Source organism: Calypte anna, chromosome 1 (assembly GCF_003957555.1).
Source record: "Calypte anna isolate BGI_N300 chromosome 1, bCalAnn1_v1.p, whole genome shotgun sequence".
Lineage (NCBI taxonomy): Eukaryota > Metazoa > Chordata > Aves > Apodiformes > Trochilidae > Calypte > Calypte anna.
In genome coordinates, this window is record NC_044244.1 from 136770502 (window position 1) to 136784977 (window position 14476).

Here is a 14476-nt window from a genome sequence, read left to right on the forward strand (position 1 = left end):
CCCTCAATTCTAACTACGCTGATACGTTCGACGTTTCAAATACTGTTTCACAACCCGCCCGGCACAGGGCCACAACCCCCTCCCACCACCGAACCGAACCACGCAGGGCCCAGTAGAGAAGGGATTAGCGCCGGGAGTGCGCAGGCGCTGCTCCTCCCCGGCCCTCTCCGCCCCTCCGGCCCCTGCCGCCAATCGGTGCCGCCGGGGCCTGCGGGGAAGGGGGGGGATTTGCCCCTCCGCGCTCTGCCCTCCCCCGGCGGCCGGGGCGGGGTGCCCCAGGCATGGCGGCGGCCGTGAGGTGCGTGTGGCGGCCGGGCGGCCTATGGACCGCCGCGCCCCAGGTGAGAGCCGCACCGGGGGCTTCCCCCGCTGCTCCAACCCTTTCCCTCCTTCCCTCCGGGTCCTGCTTGCGGGGTGGCGGGGGAGTCCTAGCGGTGGCAAGTAGCGAGCACCGAGGCGGTGGTGGTGGGGGTTGTGTCGGGAGGAGGCGGGGCGGGTTCGTGTCCCCGGGGAGGCTGGGGAGAGGGCGGAGGAGAGTAGGGGCGTCCCTGGCGAGATGACACCGGGCTCCTTTTGGCTGGGACGGGGTGCGGAGCTGCGCCTGGGCGGCCCGGCCGGAGAAGCCGCGGCCTACGGGGGAGGGAGGCCACGATGGGGCGGGGAATGGGGGGGTCGGCGTCGCTTTCCTGTCAGCCCTTCAAGTGAGCTGGGTTTGGTTTTCTTAAAGAAAAAGCGCAGTTAAGCCTTGATTTGTTGTCTATATCACGGTAATTCAGGGCAAACAGGAAAGCCAAATACTTTAAGAAAGGTGGTGATTTTGTAGGTTGAGAGTTTTAAATTGTGTTTGGTCAGCAGGTGAGTATCTCCCCATTCCTGCAGTGGAGAGAGAAACATGCTCCACAAGCATGGTAACTTCTGATTAAACAGAATTACCTGCTTGTTTTGAGGGGTACAAGTGTTCAGCAGATTGCCATTTTGTTACAGAGCTGCTCTCAGCGTTGAGGGCAGGCACTGTGTTTGTGCAGTGGTATTTGAAGCACCTATACATGTATATATGTAGAGAGAGAGCTAAACCAATTAGCAGTGTGAACTGATTATACTGATTACTTCTTGACTGACTTTACCCATTAGGGATAAAGACTTGTTGCCCTTGTGGGTAGTTCTATAGATAGCAGTCAGAAATATATGTGCTTAAGTTGCCCAAGGAATAAGAAAAAAAAATGGAAGGCTGGAAATGTTCTAGGACTTGGTTTCCCTCTTACTTTGAACAGTTTGTGTTGCTTTCGTTATTCTATATCGAAGGTTTAATTATGACAGTAGCTTAGTTTTCCTGGCCGGGCACCTGCTTGAGTTTGAGCTGAAAACTGTGTTGTAAATGAGAGAATAATCTAAAACAAGGAGTCACTGGAGAAAGTGGGACTACAAAGTGTCTTGGCAGATCCGTTGTCTACTCCCCTGGTCCCCAAAGATGGGATCAGTACCTAAGACTGTAGCTCTATACAAATCATCTGTCTGTGAACCAAAGGCTATGAAGGGAACTGATGGGTGTCAGGACCCAAGAAACTTAAGAGACTTCTTTCTATTAGGTGTAGATAATTTGTGGAACTCTTTTGGTAAAGATGTTCCAGGCACTGAGCATTTATGTCAATTGAAAAGCACCTTAAGAAACTCAGAAGAAAATTCCAGCAAGGACTGTTAGAAACAAGATATCAGCATTTCTTTGAACTGCCAATAACAGGAAACTGGGGAAGTGTCCTGGGAAAATCACCACAACTTGTCTGTCCTCTCCTGATTTCAGCTGCTGTTCATGACAGGGTAATAAGTTGATGTACCCTTGTTCTGACTTGCTGTAACAATTTCGGACATCAAGCACTTATCTGACCTTACTGTTAGGGAACTTTATAATGAGGCCTATCCTAAAAATCTCTTGCTAAAGTTTAGTTCATTGTTTCCTGTCTATCTTAGTAGGGAAACATAATTTCTTGTATATTTTTGTCTTTGAAAGTGTTTAGCATTGGGAGGGGAAATTAGAGAGCAACTTTGTAATTCCATGTTTCCTTGGCTCGGAATGAGCAAAAAGTTTGTTTCCTATTACTCTAATAAGCAAAACTGAGATGTTTAGCACAATTTATAAAGAAAAAAAATAACTTAGGTACAGTTGGTCACTTTTGATGTGACTGAATAGCTGTTCCCAACAGAAGAGTTCAGAGCATCATGCTTGCTATTTCATTTGATTTGAGTCGGGGCCCTTTATCTATATCACTGTATATGGTATATACAGTATGTACCATATGGTAGATGGTATATCTAAAACACTGTATATGTACTGATACCAGACAGAGATAGTAGCATTTTGGTGACAGTCTTTCAGAACTGCATGCTTTTTTATGCTGTTCTTAAGTAAGCTTGAGGTGAAGAGCCTGTTAGTATTTGATAACTTGTGTCTCAATCAGGTCTAAATTCTGTTCACTGCTATGCATCTCTGACACTTGCCATGTATCTATACCTTAGAGTTATCCTTTATTTTTGTAGTATACAGTATAAGCAAAACATAATAGGTCAATTTGGTCAAATATGCAGAGAAGGTAGATTTTCTGGATGGGGAAGATGCAGTTACCTGTCAAGAGACTTCATTTTAAGAATAAGGTTATTAGTTTCTTCTGATGCAATAATTTGTGAAATCAGGTATAAAAAGTGATATGAAATCACTTATGCATATTTGCTGACATCTTGTGATACTTTGTGATGTGTTTTACAAAATGCTTCTTAAAACATAACCCTGGATACTGTTTCACCAAATTAATTAGTAGGCTATCTGAAATCTGAGATGATATAAATATTGTTTATGTAAATAAACTAAACCACTTTTTTTGGTCAAACATCAGACTGGAAATCCAGAGATGATCTGTTGAACAAAATAATAGTTCTTTAGAAACCTGCAATGGGTCTGAGCATTTACATTCTGTATAATTGCTACATTATATGGGTTTTTCCTTGTGCAGCAAGGGACCAGAGGACCACTGTTACCAACATCTTGTGTGTCTGATGGGTTCAGTAGCCACCAGCTGGGCCAGTAATTGGAGTAGTGGACACAGGACACTTAGTCCTTCATCATGATGTGTCTGGTTTTATAGCTTCACTTTCACATCTCCTACTGAAGTTCCATCCCAAAGATAATTTTTTGGTACAAATTTGTTTGTATGCCTCATGATTTTGGAAAAGGAGGTGATTGAGAGCCTGGAGCATGAAGCAGCTACTGAGTGTGTGCCACATCATTTGATCTTCTATCTCTGTAACTATGTCATGTTGTAAAATGGAGAATGTTTTCTCTTGAACTCAAGTCGCCTGTCTCTGATTCCCCTCTCCTTCCCTTCCAAATGTACTGGATACTTGACTCCTCTGCTAGTGGTACATGTAGATTTTATTTCCATATAACTCCAGTGAAGTGAAATAAACAGGATGAGTAGCACACAGGTCCTAGATATCTCTCTTCTTGGAAAAAATTGTCCAGAGAAGTTAAAGTTGTCTGAAAATGCTTTTTTTTAAACTTTTTTTCTAAGGCAAATTTGACAAAAGCTGATTTTCTATAAATCTATGGCGTCCCTGGAAAATTAGGATCTTCCAAACTGTTCTAGTGCAAGGTTGCTCAGGAGGGGAGGGTTAATATCAAGGAGTTGTGTCCTGAAGTGAAGTCTTTCCCCTCTCCCTTGTCCTGCTGGAAGAATCTTACTTGAGTAGTACTGTTAATAACCATTATTATTTAAAGAATTCTGAGGTTGCAGTTCCAGTAATGCTTTATGAGATGTGTAGGAAGTGAGTGCAAACCTCTGTGGCTTCCTTGAGAAAGGAGAGGAGTTTGTTTTTTCATTTGACTGAAATGTCAGAAGCATTTAGTTGTACTTTCCAGTTCTTGCCTGTACCACCCATGAAACAGTACCCTTATCCCAGAAGAGGTACCCAGTACAATAGATACTCATTTGCATAAGAGACTGTTTTCTAATTATGAACAGTTTGTGTGTCCAGGGACTTTTGATTAGTGACGAATTGAAACTGGAGAAGAATATGAATAGCTTGAGGGAAGGAGGACAAAAATGGGAAAATTACAGTAGAGATTGACAGGAATGAGATGAAGGCAATCTTTTTTAAAGTATTCTGTTTAAACATAGCAGAGAGAAAGCAGTTTTGGGTCAAGTAATAAGGAATCGTATGTTCATTAACAAGAATTACAAATAATTAGTTACTGGTAAGACAAGACAGAAAATGAATTGAATTATTTCCCAAGGAGTGACTAGAAACAGGAGAAAAGAACAGGGAATGTGCAGAGGTACCTCTGCTTTTCTTGGTGCTTCCTAAGGAAATCACCAGAGCCTTGCCTGTGGAAAATGGTGTACATTTAAAAATTTGATTATTTTTCTTTTAAGTCTGTTTGTGTCAATGTAACCTCACAGAAAATATGTATACTTAAAAAAAAATAAAAATCACAAAACAAAGCAAAACCAAACACACACCCAAAAAAAAAAAAGATGTGGGGAGGCAAACCAGGACTAGCATAGCATATGGTTCATATAAGCTGTAGAGAAAACAAAGCATCAACAGGCTCTTCTGCACCAAGTTCTGTCTTGGAGCTGTTTTAAAATATGTTTTAGCATAGGTGTTGGTAGTTTTTTGAGGTACACACATACATTTTGGGGGCCTATCTTTATGTATGTCAGGTTGTAAAAACATGGAGGACCTGTTCTTTCCATCTCATGTGACCTTGTTGTTCAGAGATGACTTTACCTTCTGTGTCAAAACTTACTGAATTAATAAGATCTATCCTGCAGCACAGGAATGTCCTATCCATGGGCAGGGTGTTGTAGTCTTCATTCCAAATTGAAATCTTAAGTGAGGTGGTCAGTTCTTGTATATTGAAGCCTGAGAAAGTCATGGACTGTAAGTTGATCATGAATAACTTAATATACATGCAGCAAAATGGGTGTGTTGAGCCAGCCTGTCTTGGGCTGCCAGGTATCCAGAATACCAGTGGGACTCTGTGAAAGTGCAAGAAAAGCTGTGTTTCATTTCCTGTTCCTGAAGGACTTCACCAAGTAATACAGAATACCCAAAGCTTCTAGTCACAAGAGCAGTTTGTGTAAGCTGTCATGTTACTAACAAAAGGTGGAAGTTTGTTCAGCTTATGGTTTTGTCTTGCAAATATATGCACATGACCTTATTTTGATGAAATGTCTTTGTATTATTGTGATTGTAACTAGGTTTGAAGATTGCTTCTTCATTTGAATTAATTATAGGAAGACAGCAAGTATTTTGTGCTATTCGTGTTAGTTCATCTCAGAATGGTATAATCCCTCCAAATGGTCAGCATGTCTAAATAGTGATCTGGAGAAGACAGTTCCTGTGGCCTGGAGAACATTTAATAATTTCAGGTGCTAGCTTCATGCTGTTCCACATAATAAGACCTCTAACTAGTTCACTTTGTCATATGTGTTTGGGTTTTAATATTTGGCTAAATACTGAGCAACAGAGGCAATTTAATAATTTGCTCAAAGTAATACAGGTAAAGAGGGGACCCCCGCTCTACTTCTCTTCTTCCAGTTATGTGATTCAGCCACCTTTTAATGTCAGCTTTGGCTCTTCTCAGAGCCTTTCTGAATCACGGGTGCTTCCCAGCTCAGCTGTGAACTGCATACTCGTCAGGGGGAAATGGAAGGTACTGTTCTGCCACACTGAGGGAGCTGAGCTGGCTTGAGAAAGAATCTGAATGCCAGAGCTGGCACTGGGCTAGTGAGGGGAGTAAAGGAAAACGTGCCAGCAAGAGTGGACTGTGAGATGGGTTTGGGAAACAGCGCTGTCTGCTCACAAAGTCAGCTGTGACACGTTGGAGGGGCTGGAGGGAAGTGTGTCAGGGTACTGCCTGCTGAACAGAACCAGGCATTCTTCTGATTCAGAAGTGATGCTTTTTCTTTCTGCTTTTCTGTCCTGCATATCCCCTTTTACCCTCCCCACTCTCCAAGAAGACCACACAGTTAATCAGTTCTTATTCAGTTGTGGAATAATTAAGCTGCAGAGAACTTGGTTAATAGAAACAAGTGGAGATACAAAATAGTGCATGATATTGGTGCTAGGCTAGAATTGCAACACCACAGCTCTGTCTGTGAGCTCTCTCCTTTTGGTCTGGCAGAGAGTTTGATTGAAGTTAGTAATTTTAATTACTGATTGTCTCAATGAAAGAAAATCAGACCTATTTATTCTGCAAAGATCAAAAGGTAAGTGTCTCCTGAATTATGACTTCTGAGCTGGAACACTTAGTAGTAGTATTTGCTGATGAGAACTACCCTACTAGTTTTCTGACCATTTGACCTGGAATGATAAATTAGCTTAAAGCCATCCTGGCACTGTCAACAAGGAAGAACCATTCCTTAGGGTTTCCAGAGCCCTAAGCAGTGTTTGTGCAGCCACATGCTTCTGAAAGCCACTAGAGAGCTGCTCTCTTCCTTTTTTTATGGGTTGCCTTTAGGTGAAGGAAAAATGTGCTTCTTTGCTGGTAATGTTTTTTTAAGACTGCAGCTGTGGATGAGTGTTACATTTTGCTTTTGCTGGATGTTCCTAACATATGATACCACATTTCTTTCTGTCAGAAAAAATCTTCTGAATTAATTGTAATGTGTCAAAGTGTTCAACTTTTAAAATGTGCCTATCCATTTATGGGCATTAAAAATTGCAAGGAAATGGTTTAATGAGTAATACTGCATGGGTTGTTAAACTATTCATTTTATTCAGAGGTCAATGAGTCAAAAATATGAATGCTTCTTTTGTTTTTTTATTTGTTTGTCTGTTTTTGTTCTTGTTTTTTTTAGATGTTAAGGCTAATCTATACCACTACAGCAGTGCAGGGGAAAAATGTAGGAGCCTCAGGACCTGAAAAGTACACAGAGGCATTTATTAAAAAACAGATTGAAGAATTCAACCTGGGAAAGAGACATTTAGCCAACATGATGGGAGAAGATCCAGAAACTTTTACCCAAGAGGATATTGATGTAAGTACAGTTGCTCTGTTGGAGAAGTAATTTACTGTAGAGTTTCAGATATTGAAAGCACTTTACTTCAGCATGAGCCCCTCAGTTCTCTGTGAATTTTAATCAAACTGTCAGAATAAGAAAGAAGGCTACTATACATTGCAAACAGTACAACTGTGACTGTGAATAGAGTTTCTACTCCTGCTACTGTGTGAGGTCAGACATCACAGTATAGAGCTGTATACCGTATCTTGCTAAAGCACAGTAGGTTCTTTTAAAAAGTTCTAATGGATAATCCCCTTGATCTGAGGCTGTAAGAGGCACTGTAAAGGTTTATGTAGCACTTCAAAACATTTACTCACAGTTTGACCTGTTGTGTATATTTAGGTCAGGTTTTCTTGTATGGTACTGTGATTTCTGGTGATGCAAATTAAATTTTATAGGCTGTTTTACAACTAACACTCTGGTTTAGCTTAGAGATTTTAATGTTGATGTGAATTTAAGCTCATATCAGTAGCTCCAAACATACTGTTTTATTGTCATTCCCTCTGACAACTGACAGGTGAGTGGCCTCCTCTTCCTCTGTGTCATTTGGGCTTGCGTATAGATATGCTCCCTTTCACTCAGGAAAATGCTTTCTTGCTTGGATTTTTTTTTAATGTCCCACCTGGTCTCCACTTCTGTCATTTCTGTCTTATTTTATCACACATCAGAGGCAGGGAGGAGAAATGGCATTTAGTGACATTCACTCTTAGGTGAAGCTGCATGAAGTCTCATGGCTGAAGCTTTCTCTGCAGCATCAACACTTACTATAGCCATGGCAGCAGAGTGTATCAGCAGAGCCCTCGGGGAAGACATAGTAATGTGATATATGCAGGGAGAGAGATGTGTGAGATTTAGTTTTTCCAGGGCCAGGAGATCATTTCTTTGCTCTCTTAGTGGCAAAATTCTGTCAGCATAGCTGTGTCCTTATAAGAGGTCTTGACAGTGTGGTTATGGCAAGAAAGAACCTACATCTGTAGGTAGTGATATGCAGACTGATTTCAAACACATTTGACAGGATTCAAAACTAAGTTCTGAAAACTCCTCTGAAAATAGCAAAGTAGAGAAGAGACACACAGTTAATGGCCTGCTGAGAAAAAGGTTGAAATGAGACTTGAGTTTTAGCAGGTATCAAAAAATTGGTAAGGGAAGCTTGGTTTCAAGTCACAAATCTTAGGAAATGAAGCTTCAGGAGTACAGAGCTGTGCCCTGATGCTGTGACTGCTTTCATTCAAGTCACAGATACCACTTAGCTCTTCTACAGACAGGTGCCAGTGGAGAGACTCTTCTAGCCTTAGTGAGGTGGATAAGGTCCTATCAACAAAGTTTCCATTGAGGCATCTGGGTCAGCATTAGTAGCAGCCTGTTTCTTTACATTGGCTTTCTTGCTTCTGTACAGACTATAGAATTTCCTTTTCTTCTGTTTTTCAGATTTTCCTTACTTTTCATGACCTTTTATCTTGTTAAGTTACTTTCTTGTAAAGTACATGTGCACAGACCTGCCATTGGAATACCTCCCATGTTAGTACAGTATGATGATAATAGTTTCCATTTGTTTGCCTGAAGGGTTAATGGTAGGAGAATACATTAATTTGCAGTCTGTCTTCCTTCCTTGATAGGGTCTAGGGGGAAGGCTCACAGACAGCAAAACTGCAAGAAGTGCAAAATGACCATATCCATGTACTGGTTTCTTCCTTATGAAACCTGTTATTGTTTGCACAAAATTAACTGAGCTTCAGTGTTTGTAAAAGCAGATTTTTTCTGGAAATTAGCTTTTACAAATGCAGTGCAGGTTGACCAGTGTGGGACTGCTCGACAGACTCAGTTTCTGAAAAGATGGCAAAGGGGAGCCAGAAGAGTGGTGTTTTGTTTGGTGATACCAGGTATCTGTGTCACATGCTCTTTGTATTCCATCAGGTGTTGGAAAATACTTAAGAGTATGTAAGAGTGTCTGCTATGCATAATTAAATTTCTGCTACAAAAATACAAAAGCTGCTTAAGCACTGGTAGAATTACCAAGCTTTACATTTCAAATTGTAATAATTCTTTCTGCTGTGTGCTTATATACCTCCATGTATTCTACTGTTAATCAGTCTGTGCAGTGTATTTCTAAAGCAGACCTCATAGGATTCTGTCCTTTCCTGGAGTTTTAGGTATAGTTTAATAATAGCTAAACCTGGTGAAGTTTTTAACAGGAAAATAAGTTGACTTACTTGCTAATCCTTCTGGATGTTTTGGAAACAGAATTGCCTCTTACTGATGCTTTTATTTAGGAATAAAATGTTAATCTGCATTAAAACTGTATTTCTGGAGGAGAAAAAAAATCCAGCAAATTGATATATAACTCTGCAGAAGTCTACCAATTGCTTTTTAATTGGTATTATAGACCTTTCTCTGAAGCTAGGATGTTCTATTCTCCTATGTGTGAATATGTGCTATGAAGTTTCTCTAATTGATTTGCTTTGCCCATTCCATTTGATGTATCATTTTTCACAATATTTCATAATTTGTGCTCATTTCTAATGAACAGAGTCGTTAGGACAGGCATGTCTAAGTACAACTGACAGCTAACATTAGGTGCCAGATGCAGTTTATAAAGCTATGTAGAACTGCAGAGAACAGTTTAAATAAATTAGCACCTGTACATTAGTCTCACTTGCTGGTAATTTATAAGCGAATCAGTAGAGATGACATTTAGGTAAGTCATTGATCAAGTTAACAGCTGCATACCCACTGCCCAGCTGGGATACCTAATTAATAGAGATTGCAGTCCTGACCTAGTGCTTTTCCCTTGTTGAGTCTCTAATCCTTTTATTTTCTGATTTAGCTTTAACTTGTTGTAGTAAACAGCCCACTTCATTTTCCATTATCAGTTCTGTGATATTTTACTTTAAAGCCTAGAAATCTAAGTAAGATTAATACAAGAAAAGCATCTTAATTTTCATGACCTATTTATATGCCAGTATTTTTATTTTTCATTTTTATGCAGACACTAAATGCTCTCCCAGATATGAGCTCTTCATAAAGCAATACTCTTTTCCCATAAGAGTTAGTAAAACTCAAAATCTGTAGTTCTGTTTCTTTTCTCTTATTGCCTGCCTTATAGCCTAATAGATTGTTGTCAAGCATATGGAATAATTTGAATCTAAAATATACGTGTGTCTTCACTAGCATATATATTGTTGCAAAAGTACCAGTAAAGTTATTAATAATAAAAGGTTAAATGTGGAAAAACTTCATTCCTCATAGGGTATAGTTTCTTTCAATGAATTAAGACTTCTTTAATGAAAAATAAGTTGCATTCAGTTGCTTATAAAAGTGGCTCAGCACATCTGATTTCTAAATAACATTTAAATGTTAACAACCTGAAGTGTTAGAAATGGGTGAATATTGCCTTATGTGAAGTGACAAATATTATTCAGAACAAAATACATTTTTTAATCTGCTGTTGTCTACAAGAGTGTGTTGTCCAGCATTGTCCTTACAAGAAATACTGGATTTTGTATTGTTTTTTAAATAAAGCTAGAATGCTTTTTTGATTTTTTTTTTTCCAGTGGAGCCACTCTCTGCATGAGTATTTTCTTATTTCTGCACCAAAACCCATCTGAACTGGTGATTGCTGTATATATTTTTCTCTCTCTCTTTTAAATACTGTTCATTGTTTTTTGGAAAGTTGAAATGAAGATAGAAATAATGACTACTTCTTTCAATAGGCTTTTTAGGTTGGGTTGGTTTTTATTTTGTCTGGATAAGACCTTTTTTTTTTTTTTTTTTTAAAGTTAGTGTAAAATAATGGAATAATAAGGTGGGTTTTTTCATGTAATGCTAATATGTTTTTTGCTTGTTTTTTAAATGTTGGGGTAAAAATGATATCACTATGGACTTCAAATTTCTTTCTGTCCAAGCTAGTTTTCAGCTTTAGATAATGAGTGACAAATGACTGGGGTTGTTTCAATAAATTGCTTATTAGAAGAGGATTTTGTTAACAAGGTAAACTTTGGTGTGTCACAGGGTTTTTGTTTGTTTGTTGTTTGGTTTTGTTGTTTTGGTTTGTTTGTGATTTTGGTGGTTTTGGGTTTTTTTTTTTGTTAACCTTTTCTGTCTTGTTAAATAAGAAAAACTTGCAGAGTTAACATTTCAGATCCCATTTTTGTTTCATTGATTCCTGGTTCTACCCAAATATATTCTGGCTTTTGGATGCTGAAAACTTCTAAAGTATACTTCTAGTGTGGTTAGAAGGAAAACCAGCTGTTCCTGAAAACATCTCAGTGTGAGAAATGCTGAAGTACAGTGGTTAAATAGTGTGATTCAAGAGGCAAGGTATAAGTGGCTCTCGTGTGATCAGCTTGAAGAGCAGAAGAAGCTGAAACAGCTGTAGCTCATGTGTTGCATTAAAACGTCAGGGCTTAAGTGTCACTCTTTACCTCAGTGTTTTGATGATTAAAATTTTATGTTTATTTAAAAAAGATTGAACCGGGTTGTTGAGCTTTCTGTCAAAAAAGGTGCTGCTGCAAAGGAACCACAGGGTAGAGGGTTTTTTTAATTTTTTTTTTTCTCCTCACTTTCCTTAAAATACCTTTCCTCACTGAATTTTACTTAGTTAATTATATTTTTGTATGGTTTGAGCAGTGAAATTAGGGGAGTATTTTGTATTTGAGCTGTAAGTTCAACAGAAGTTGAACTTAAGATCAGCTTGCCCTGCCAGACCTCTACTACCCATGGCAGGTTACTTAAGGACTCAACTTTCTCACTCTCCTTCCCCTAATCTCAGTCTGTTTGAAGTAACTGAATTCTTAATTTCTCAAGATTATTAAAAAAAAAAAAAAAAAGGATCTCCTACTGACCTAATTGAACTTGTTTTATTCAGAGTTAGTCTCTAATGTTTGTGAATGTGAGTGAACAAAACTTAATGGCCTTGTAGATAGATAGGAAGGGATGGAGGAACAGAAGTCAACACATGAAACATGGAGAACAAAGAGGGGGAGGGAGGGTGTGGCAGGTACACTGAATTTGTACAACACCTCACATGCAGTACTGGACAGGTTATTTTATGATTTGGTTTGAAAGACTGCCAGGTATGATTTTTAATTTTTTTTAATATAGGGGTGGAAGCTTGTGGTTTTTTCATTATAACTGGCTTGAATTCAAATCTACACCAACAAGTGAAAGACGCTGTGGTCTTATGGGCAGTATGCTGAATAATCCCCCATCCCTCAACAAGTAGTAACCGTATTCCTTTTAGTTTGTGAGAGGAATATTAAGTTTACCAATACAGGTTAAGAAATGTCTGATGTAAACCATATTATTATTATTATTATTATTAACATGTATTTATTATGATCTGCTATTTTTGAAGGTTATGTTAATTCTACACATGGGTGTTGAAAATCACAGTTTTTGCCAAAATTCCCCTGCTCTACAAAACTGAAGCATTTGCATGGACAAAATCTGTTTCTATAAATGAAGTTTCCAAGAGGCAGGCTGGCTTGCCATGCAAGTGCTAGAAGTACAGTAAGAGGGCACAGCTATTCAAAATTAAGAAGAAACGTCTAAATATAGTTGAACTATTGCATCCCAGAATAGTTCCTAATGAGATCTAAAGGCAAACACCCCATCCCTGATTGCATTTCCATAAAAAGGAAGACTCCATTTGGAAACAACAAAAAAGTGAACTTACAAAGTGAACTATTCTTTGGCTAGTTGTTGAGTGGAAAGCTGAAAAGTAAAATATAGGATTTCTTTATGCAGGGTTTGTTTATGCTTTACCATGACAGACATGGCTATACGCAGTATAAAATAAACTTTCCGGAAGTAGAAGGTCTCAGATGGCAGCCACTCTCTTAATTATAAATGTTAAATTGTTATATTTTACATCTATTAAGGTGTCATAGTTACAGTAAATGTTTTCACTGAGATTCTGGAAATGCTTGTATAAAGACCCGTATCTTAAGTACACACAGTCAGTCTCAGTATCCTGTAATAAGTTCTTTCAATATATTATATAAGGTGTTTGTTTAACATCATTTGGCTCACAGCAGATTTCTCTATAGTCATCATAATTAATCCTCATTTGTTCATAAATAGGTGTTCACCTACTGTGTGTATGCATAAAATGCCCATTGACTAACAAATGGGAATACAGTAGTCACTAAGAGAAACAGAATTACCATTTCATAAAATCAAGTTAAGCCTTTTGTTTGCTTCAGAATTCTCAAAATTTCTGTTCAGAATGCCAGTAGGGGATTAATGAAAGTAATAGGTTAGATCTTTTTACACTCCATGCATATTAAATCAGTTGAAACACTGACAAACCATTCCATGTCCATGGAAAAAAATTGTCAGCACATAATAGGCCCAAGGTAGCCTAACCAGCAAAGAGCCATTATTTTTAGAGAAGATTTTAAGCTCTAATTGTTTTGTATTTCTACTTTTCCATATTGTCTACTGGAAATATAAGTGAGACCGCTGCCAGAAAGGTGTATTTGTTTACTCTGTGTTACTCTACAAGCACAATATTTCTATCTTAAGGTCTGCTACCCACTGTCTGAAGTCGGCTTCACTTGCCAGACCCCTGCACCCCTGCATCTGGGTTTTTTTTTTTTTTTTTTTTTTTTTTTTTTTTTTTTTTTTTTTTTTTTGGTTGGTTGGTTTTTGTGGGTTTTTTTGTTTGTTTTGGTTTTGTTGGGGTTTTTTGTTTGTTTTTAAACAAATGGAAACAAATAGCTGTCATAAATGCATATTTTTACTACATTTTAATTACATTTAAGAGGAAGGATAAGACTATGTTGAACAGAAATGCATGTCATTGGTTTTAATCTTATAAGGTGCTTTACCTCTTTAACTTCTGCTGGAGTGATTTGGAATATTGGTATACATATATATATAGATATTTTGTTGATGACAATTGCCACTGACTTTATACATCAGATGAATGGTAGCAAATACTGGTCAAGTGGAAGCAAATGATGTAGCTTGTACTTAGTCAAAAAAAGGGTAAACAAAGAGTGTGTAGTGAATGGTATGTTTTTCTAAATTGTTTTAGCAAACTCTTGGTATCTATGCTTTAGAGGTTTTCATATCTGAGCAATTCATTACATTTCTGCAAAGATTGTAGTGATTCACAGTTAATTCCAAATGCAGTGAGCAATGAAATGCTTATTTAGCCTATGTAAAATATCTTCTAATGTTACAAGAAACACTGCTTTTAGACTTGAGGGAACTACATCTGTAGAAACTGGGATTCTAAATGTGTAAAACTTCACTTTGTCTGGCTGCTTTAAAGAAAATTTCCATGCTTGGTCTGTCAGTAAACACTGCTAACAAACACTGAAACTTTCAGAAGGTTAGATTTAAGGCACAGCACTGGTGGTCCTTACACTTCATTAGTTCTGGTAAGTTATGATAAATGCATACCATAAAAA

The 14476-nt window shown here is 38.4% G+C and overlaps 1 protein-coding gene across 1 annotated transcript in view; it reads left to right on the forward strand.

Moving 5' to 3' along the window:
- The first annotated feature begins 233 nt into the window (after positions 1 to 233).
- MRPS9 (mitochondrial ribosomal protein S9) overlaps positions 234 to 14476 on the forward strand; it is a 32505-nt gene continuing 18262 nt past the window's right edge. The window contains exons 1-2 of the mRNA XM_030467401.1: positions 234 to 341; positions 6855 to 7034. Coding sequence (XP_030323261.1) covers positions 282 to 341; positions 6855 to 7034 — 240 coding nt within the window. The 5' untranslated portion in view covers positions 234 to 281. The remainder of the gene's footprint in view (positions 342 to 6854; positions 7035 to 14476) is intronic.